At 41.7% G+C, this 9,188-nt stretch overlaps 1 protein-coding gene across 10 annotated transcripts in view; it reads left to right on the top strand.

Moving 5' to 3' along the window:
- The first annotated feature begins 2,520 nt into the window (after positions 1-2,520).
- The window catches only part of Tcf4 (transcription factor 4), a 341,168-nt gene continuing 334,500 nt past the window's right edge, over positions 2,521-9,188 (top strand). For 2 of the 10 annotated variants that reach the window (XM_047526170.1, XM_047526171.1), the window contains exons 1-3: positions 4,080-4,277; positions 5,188-5,279; positions 6,956-7,028. In XM_047526170.1, coding sequence (XP_047382126.1) covers positions 5,208-5,279; positions 6,956-7,028 — 145 coding nt within the window. In that variant the 5' untranslated portion in view covers positions 4,080-4,277; positions 5,188-5,207. Of the gene's footprint in view, positions 3,024-4,079; positions 4,278-5,187; positions 5,280-6,955; positions 7,029-9,188 lie in introns of those variants that run through there. The other 8 variants (XM_047526182.1, XM_047526169.1, XM_047526167.1 and 5 more) reach the window with 6 other exon arrangements.

Here is a 9,188-nt window from a genome sequence, read left to right as displayed (position 1 = left end):
CTGGCACCAGCTTTGGCCAGCTGACTCTCATGTCCACTCCTTCATTCACTAGACTACTGTCAACCTCTTCCCGTTTTACTTCCTGTGGTCCAATCTGTTGGGACTGGGGTGAGAAGGAGTCATGTGGCACCCACGCCAAGTTCCACCTTATTATGAACTGAATACTTGGGTCTCACTCTTCCCACCCCAAATTCCTGTATTGAAGCCCAAATGCTCAAGTGATGATATTAGGAGGTGGCACCTTTGGAAAGAAATTAAGTTTAATCCCCATGATGGGATTAGTGTTCTTAAAAGAAGAGTGACCAGAACTCTGTGTCAATCACATAAGTATAGTGCAAGAAGGGAGTCATCTAAAAGTCAAGAAGAATCCAAACCAGAACCTTATGGTTGCTGGCACCCTAATCTCAGAATTCACTGATTCCAGAACTGTGAAAAATTTACATCTGTTATTTAAATCACCTAGTTCATGATATGTTGTTATAGCAGCCCAAGTTGACTAAGATACACCTCTCTATCAGGATTTACAGACAGGTTTCGCAGGCAAGGGAGTCTGTAGATAGAGCAAACACCCAAAATATATCTACTATACTTGCTTTTTTAAAACCTTACAGAAGCTTCCAAATCTCTTTTTCTAGGTGTCTCCCATCTTCATAAGTAAAATTAGAAAGTACCTATCATCTGACAGTTTCAGGAAAAAACAAAGACAAAAACACCCACATTTGTCCCTTAATTTAAGACAGGAAGGGAAGTTGCATGGTTTTCTGATTGTAGGGTCAAAAAAAAAAAAAAAAAAAAAAGTACTAGACTAGCAACAGGGTTCCTTTAGATTTCCTTTAGATTTCAAACCTGATCCTATCATCTATCATTGATTTCTGGACAGATCATATATTGCCCTTCAAATTCGGAGGGAGGGGGAAACATAAAAAAACTAAAAGCTAAGAGGGATTTTATGGCATTATCTAATCTAACCTCTGCATTTTACAGCAAAGGTCATTGACATTGAGCCTTAGGTCACTGAGCTCATTAGAGGCAGAGTCAAAGGAATATTTCTGCCAAGCCAACCTTTGTGATCTTTTCATGACATTGGTGCAGCCTGTAGGAGATTTACTGTAAGAACTCCAGATAAGGCTTGGGATAATGCAGCATAGAGTAGTATCTAAACATAAAGTACTATTTTAAGATGAGAACATGTAATGGGATAAAAGACAGGGATTGTCACAATGGGTGAATGGACAAGGAAACCACACATAACATGCCATAATTCTTGTTCTGAAAAACTTAGAAATAAACAAAAGACCTTAAAAATTGATCTCAACTCTGTTAGTGCCACCAATGTGTCAGAAAATAGAGATTAGGACGTTCCCAGTGCCAGATGGCATAGGAACATGGTTAATGTGGACTCTAATAACAGATTGCCTTTGGAAGGTGGGCTCTTTCCCTCGATGTAGAGAGTTGCCTTAGGCAAGTTTATACCACTTAATAAACTTTTGTCCTGGGTCAAGCTATTCCACTTTACTTTCTTCTGTTTCCCTATATGTAAAGTTAAGTCAGAAAGAAAAACTGCATAGGTTCTTTCTCAGAATTCAGATGGCCAATATTTGTGAAATTCTTAGGACACTGTCTGGCACATAGTAAACACTCTGTTACCTGTCATCATTATTAATGGCTTTCTCTGCTGGGAGGACTAAAAGCTATTCTTTTGAGATAGGTAAATCTCCACTTAAAATCCTGTTGGCTACATTAGGCATCAGTGAGTTAACTGAGGAATGAGGGGTGAAATCAGAGTATTTCTTGAGTGGTGGCTCCATCTGTATCGGTATTCTGTTCAAAATTCTTCAAAGTGGATACCGTTATTTGCACTTCACACATCAGAACAAGCTAAAGACGGTAACTGCTTGGCCAGAACAGGAATTGGAGTCAGTCGTGGCTCATGGTACAAGCTCCACTTGAGGCCACACAAGGATACGTGGAGCAAAGGAAGGCTTTCTGGACTGGCGAAGTTCTCACTCTTGCAGGGGGCCTGCAGGAGGACGGGGCTGGCCGCCTACGCCTCGCAAAGAACACGGATCCACAATGCTGGGGAACCCGGGCTCGGGCTGGCTTCGGTGAGGCCCGCGCGGCCTCTTCCAAGCCTCCCTCCGGGTCAGCCCGGGAGCGGACTCCTCTGCGGAAATCTGTGGAGCCTAATTCCTGAAAGCATTCAGAAACTGTATTTTTGTGTCAAAGATCGGAGTCGGCCAAAGATCTGAAGAACTGGAACAGGTGGAAGCGCGCGGAGACGCGGCCTGCAATCAACCCCAACCCAAGGAACCCTTGCAGTGCCACCCCACGCGCGACGCCTGCGAGAGCCCCGCCACCCGCCTCCGTTCCCGGAGGAGGCGTGGCCGACGCGCGCCGCCATCTTGGCCAGCCTCTCTAGGCGCTCTGTTTACCACTCTATGGTCGCCCGCTCCCGCCCCGCCCCTCCCCAGTCATTGTCTGGAGGAGCAGCCGCGGCCGCAGCGCCTTCTCTTTATAAGCCCGCAGTGCCCGGATGTGAATGGATTACAATGTATCTTTCAGGGAAACCTATTATTATCAATGTGACTCCACGGGGGAGTCAATGGTGATGATGATGAGGAGGAGGATGATGATGATGAGACACCTCTAAACTTGGAACAAGTTTAAGACTTTATAAGAGGAGAAGAGAAAAAACCAACAAGATTTGTTTGAGGAAAAATTATAACTATCCTGTGTTGATAATTTTTTTTATAAACAATAAGAAAAAGTTGTTGGATTTTTTTAATGATTTATTTTTTGGGGGAGGTAATTTTGTTGCAGTTTTATGGTGGAAAATGCAAAAACCAGAGCCAGGTGCATAATCTTGTAATCTGTGGATATCCCTGGAGCAGGACTGAGTACTACTTAAAATACTTTTTTGGGGGATACACATGTGAGATACTAAGTACTTGCAGAAGATTTTTGTTTCTCTCTTTAAAGTCTCTTTCCTTGGAATATTGTGAGCATATTTGTGGCCATTTAAGGTAACGTTACAATTTGCTGTCAGAGTAAACTGTTTGTAATTGAATTTAATTTTTAAAATGTCGATCCCAATGCTTTATTAAAACAAAAGGAACGACCTATTAAATAATTGCCAATGCGAAAAAGTATGTGCATGCATTTTGTGTATGTACTTGAACATCTAGTAGTATCAGGGTGTGTAGAATGTGGTTTTTAACACACGTTAAAATAGCGTATGTTGCAAATACTGGATAAAGCACGCTTGTTATTACGAAACGATAGAATTATGAAGCTTAATTTTTATCCTAAAAAGTGATGTGAAAAAGTGTGTTTTCAGAGCATGCAGGGCCTATGATGGTAAATGTTGGATGAAAAACTTATAGTGCTGGCGAACGCGGACTTTGCGTGCCTAGGAACTCAAGTGTAAAAACAAAACAACATCCACACCCACCCCCCCAAATTGCCCTTTTTTTTTTTTTTTTTTTTTTTTGAACGAAGTTTGCAGCTCTACTATTCTGTGACTTAAGAGGGTGGGTGAACAAAGTATGCAATTCAGGTTTTGCCCCCAACGCAAACCTACTAAAATGAAAATCTCCCCAGCAAAATGTGGCTTGGTTTACGTATGGAAAAGAAAAATATTGTTCCTCTTGGCAAAGTCTTTTTGCATCACGTGTATTTGCAGCCTAGTATAAACTTGCTTTGCCGTGTGTGGATGTGTGAGTGAGAGGGAACGAGAGTAAGAGAAAGAAAGAAGTGAGGGGATGTAAACTCGAATAAATTTCAAAGTGCCTCAGACGGATGAAATGGGCAAAAACAACTGTTCAGGCTTCAGATTGTAACTGATGATCTGAGGAAAAATGAGGTGCTCGATGAATTTTCGTTCGTATTTTTTTGCGAGGCGGGGGAGGTGTTGAGCTTTTTCTCGGGGGGGCTCGCATCCCCGGCAGCCCGACCCGGAGCGAGCCGCGTCTCCCCGCCGGAGCCCCCCCACCCATTTCTTTGCTGAACTTGCAATTCCGTGCGCTCGGCGTGTTCCCCCTCCCCCCTTCCCTCCGTCCCCTCCCCTCCCCGGAGAAGAGAGTTGGTGTTAAGAGTCAGGGATCTTGGCTGTGTGTCTGCGGATCTGTAGTGGCGGCGGCGGCGGCGGCGGCGGCGGGGACGGAGCAGGAGCGGGCGCGGGCGCCGGAGAGGAGGTGGCGGTGGCGGCGGCACTGGTTAGACATGAACGCCGCCTCGGCGCCGGCGGTGCACCGACAGCCCCTTCTCGCGCGCGGGCGGTAGGTACCGGCGCCGGCGGGCTCGCGGGGCTGCCGCGCCGGGCGGCGCGGGGCTCGGGCTCGGGCTCGGCGGCCCCGCACGCGGCTCCGCGCCTCCCGCGCCGCGGGCTGCGGCTCCCGGCGCTCCCAGAAGAGACACCCCTTCCCCTCCCGCGCCTCTTCCCTCCCCCTCGCCGCGGCCCCCCACCCCTCCCCAGCAGTGCCCGCTCGGAGGGACTGGTGACTTTGCCAAGGGCCTGACTTTAATTTTTACAACCCTTTCTTTCACAAATTAGGGTGCTGGACAATTACAGGACCCGACCCTCCACCCGGCCCCCCCACGCCGACCTTGTCACCCCTCCCCCTTTGGACGTGTTTTCACTCCAGAGACGCTCATCTTTAATTTCTTTATAGCTACTTTGAAATGCAGAAGGGAGTGGTGTGTGTGCGTGTGTGCGCGTGTGAGTGTGTGTGTGCGCGCGTGTGAGTGTGTGTGAGGGGGTGGGGTGGAGGGTGGGGGGAAAGTTGAGACCGGATCGTTCTGAGTAGTTTCTCTTTTCTCTGTGATCCATTCATTTCTCGCTCTACCTCCTGTTGCATAAAATGATGCGCTGAAGAGCGGCTTTTTTTTTTTCCCCCTTCCCAGATTTGGTTTTATAGTGGATGTTACCAGTTTGATCGTCTCTTTGGAAATACAATATCGCTTTTTTTTTTTTTTTTTTTTTTTTTTTTTTGCTATTGCTGCCTATTCCATCTTAAAAAACAAAACAAAACAAAACCCAACAACTCTCCCGTCCCTCCCTCCTTTCTACCTTAATCCCACCCGCCCCCATATCCCCACCCCCAACCCCCCAGTCTCCAAAAATCCGATTGTGTTTTCTTCAAGGATTGGGACTGGATTTTCTGATTGCGGTTATTTCCATGTTTCTAGGTTTGTGTGATTTTGCTAAAATGCATCACCAACAGCGAATGGCTGCCTTAGGGACGGACAAAGAGCTGAGTGATTTACTGGATTTCAGTGCGGTAAGAAAGAACGGTGGAAACTAACAACAGCTGTGGAAAAAAAAAAAAAAAAAAAAAAAACAAAACCCCCAAACAAAAACCCCAAACACTTCAGCTAGAAACCAATAGTACTTTAAAGGACAGGGATGATTTTTTTAATTGGCGGAATCCTTGGTAAATATGCAGGTCTGTTTGACAAGTTTTAAACTCATTTTGGGGTGTGATGAACGATTCAGGCTTTTTTTTAGAATCTAATTACTTGCCTTGAATTCCTTACCCACCAATTCCCCAAAATAATGGAATCTCACCCCAGTGGACAGGGAAAATAGACACCCCTAAAACTGCAAACCACCACTAAAACTTGGCCATATATGAACACCGAGAGTACCAATACTTTGTGCACTACTCCTTGTGTTATTTATTATTTTCTGGAAATGGAAAACAGAAAATAGCAGACCCAGTAGTGTCTTTAAAGTTTTAAACTGATGATGCTGTGGATTGGTAGGACCTGTAGTTCTCCTAGTTACCTCTTTTCCTGGGATTCTGAAAATTCCTATGTGTGTGCTGAGCATACATTCTTTAGAACCCTTTGGACTATTTTTGTAAATTTCATAGTCCTGAGATCAGCACAAAGAGGAACTGACACACTTGTGGAGTTTTACGACTGTACTTGGTCCTTCTCCATCCCCTCTGCTTCCCTTTCCTAACCCAAGTTCCAAACATGTCATCGGAATTAATTCATTTTTAATGCCAGATGAGTTTGGTATAAGATGCATTTGTAAAGCAAAATAAAAAGAATCCACAAAACACACAAATAAAATCCAAACCGCCTTCTAAGTGGGGCTCTTTCATGCTGCTGCTGCTGCTGCTGCTGCCGCCACTGCTGCCACTGCTGCTCCTCTTGTAGACCTTCTTTTGGAGAAATGGCTTTCGGAAGTTTTGCCAGGAAACGTAGTAGCCGTAGGCAGCTTTGCAGCCCCCTTTCTGCTTGCTGCACTTTCTCCATTCGTTTCTTTGCTTTTCGCAGGCTCTTGACTCAGGGAAGGTGTGCATTATCCACTAGATACGTGGAAAAGAGGGAAACCAATTAGGGTCGAAATAAATGCTGGAGAGAGAGGGAGTGAAAGAGAGTGAGTGAGAGAGACAGAGAGAGAGAGAAAGAGAGAGAGAGAGAGAGAGAGAGAGAGAGAGAGAGAGAGAGAGAGTCTTGCTTCAAATTGCTCTCATGTTAAAGACGAAATGAGAATTTAGTGCAGGTGGCACTTTTATTTTTATTTGGGTTCACATATGACAGGCAAATCCTGTACGGGATGGAAATGGACATTGCCACGTTTATGGCCAAGGTTTTCAGTATAAAACAAACAACTTTTTCTTCTCCTTTGTCAAACTAGTGTTTTCTAGAAAGGCTGCTACCCTGCAGCCTGAATCTTGATAACATGGGGACTGTGTTTGTTCAGAGTGTAGCAGTACTACTTGGCAATCTAGTGCACCCGAGGAAAAAGAAAGAACAGTGGTAATGGGGAGGGGGTTCTGAAAGGTTGTGCCTGTTTTAGCTTTAAGTTGACTTGTGATGTATTTTACTAAATAAACCCTTAGCATAATCTCTAAGTTATTTGGTAAGAGTACGAAAGATCTTTGATGAACTCTTAAGGCACAGTGTCTTCTTTTCAACTGTAATATTTCTTTGTTTCTTTTAGATGTTTTCACCTCCTGTGAGCAGTGGGAAAAATGGACCAACTTCTTTGGCGAGTGGACATTTTACTGGCTCAAGTATGTAAATTCTTTTCTTAGTGTGAAGTTAAATGTTCTTAGCTGTTTATTTACTCATTGAATATTTTTGGCTCTGTTGAAGTGTTCTGTAAAAAGTCATTGAATTGTAGCCTATAATGATATGGTTATCTCATTATCCATCAGTAATGTAACTTATACAAAATGTTATTTTTGCCATTAAAATTAGACTCTTTTTTTAAAGTCAAGAAAATGGTCTTAAAATTCCATCACTCAATTTAAAAGTGATTTTCTAATATAGTTGTAATCAAACACATGAAGATAATGCCAGTGTTGACATGGGGAATACATTAATGTTCCTTATTTGAAAATAGAGGGAAAAAAAATCTAACTTTCATAAAAAGGGGAAATCCCTTGTAAATAATATCAGTTATTAGGTACTGTGTACAATTAACCCTTTTAAAGCAATGAGCACTTAATTTTGCAGATGAATGCTGCCTAGTAAACCGTAGCTGTAAATAGCCTCTTGCTAAACTAAGAAGCTAAATATGAATTAATTTCTACTTAAAATATTCTTTTTGATGCTTTGGCTGTTTCTTTTCCCTCATCATTTACTTTTGCAATGATTTTTTGCTATATTTAAAGTTGCAAATTTGGGAGGACTTTTAACATTTTGTAAATGAAAGATCTTTGGGTGATGCTTAAAAAAATGTTAGCGGTATTCACAAAGGAATCTGTGCACAATGATTATCTGGCATCTGAGGAGTTTTTAGTAAGGACTGTTTGAATGTCTCTTACTAAAAGTGAAGACTAAAAACATGATATTCATTTAAGCATTTAAGATGCATTTTTTTGTTGTTCCATGAATTTTAAATAAGGAGTCATACATTGTTGCCTGCTATCCTTTAAGTCCAAGGCTTAAATCCATTTATGCCTGTTAAACAGCTGCAGTATTTTAGGAGTTCTGGCAATGGTATATAACAGTACATTAGGCAGAGTACTGTTCTTAAGTCAGACTGGTAAATGTTGACATCTTTGAGCCTGTAAGATGCCAGTGGAGTTGTCTATCAACTATAAATATAATTTCACATCTTTTAATTTTCATCTGGTGCAATAGCAATGAAAGAAATCTGTTCACCTAGATAATTTGTGTAATTGGTGTATTTTTATAAAATTGAAAGCTTTTAAAAGTTGCTCATTTTGAAATAAGTTACTTCTGTTGACCTCCATAAGTCTAGGGAAATTTTGTCTGTAAGTTGATTTTTATGTGAGATACCTCCTATAGTTATATTTTTGGGTTCACTTTGATTAAAAGTACTGTTGAAAATGTGTTGGTGCTTTACTGTCCTGGACCCTAATGGTTTCTGTCTGAGGACCTATGGGGTTTTTTTTTTGTTGTTGTTATTGTTGTTGTAGTTGTTTGTTTGTTGCATTTCTATTACATTTGTTTCTCTATGGCATTCTCTGTATAACTTTTAAGATAAAATATTAATATGAATGTTTGAAGCAAAGATGAGTACAAGTGTTTAGATTGGTTTTTCATGTTAGACACTGTCAAAACAGTAACTAACTTTACCTCTGACAGTAATTTTCTTAATGTTTTACTTAAAAAATGTGTTTTTAGTTTAAATCTGAAAGTAGATGTCAGACAGACATAGAGATGGACTACTTTCAAAGTCAGTATAAAATACTTGCTTCCACTGTTGTAAAGATGGACACATTTGGAATAACATAAATGTATTACTTTAGATATGGTTTAATAAATTTGAATTAGAGGTATGACATGGATTAGACAACTGTACATCTGGGCCATTTTCTATATGCACATTTAAGTAAGGTCCTTGCTGTAATGTTTAAGTGTTCACAGAGAGTATGGGATGGATAAATTGAATACGTATTTATGTATTTTGGTAAGTAATCACATATCAAAACTTACACAGTTCTTAAGATGATGATGTGTGTGTACATAGATGTATTTGTTGGTGTGTGTGTGTGTGTGTGTGTGTGTGTGTTTATGCATACATGAACCAAGAGAGAGACTTTGTCCTTACTAAGTCATATTACAGTATTTCTAATGAATATGTAGTGGATAGCCAATGATTATTTTCAAGGTGTTGAACTTAAAGTTACTTTGTACCCGTGGTGTAGTTTGCAGGACCAGATGTTTGCTTGTAAGGGTAGAAAGTGTATTGACTCTTTTAT

Source organism: Sciurus carolinensis, chromosome 15, assembly GCF_902686445.1.
Source record: "Sciurus carolinensis chromosome 15, mSciCar1.2, whole genome shotgun sequence".
Classification (NCBI taxonomy): domain Eukaryota; kingdom Metazoa; phylum Chordata; class Mammalia; order Rodentia; family Sciuridae; genus Sciurus; species Sciurus carolinensis.
Note: the sequence above shows the minus strand (reverse complement) of the source record. Positions and strands in the feature narration are given on the sequence as shown.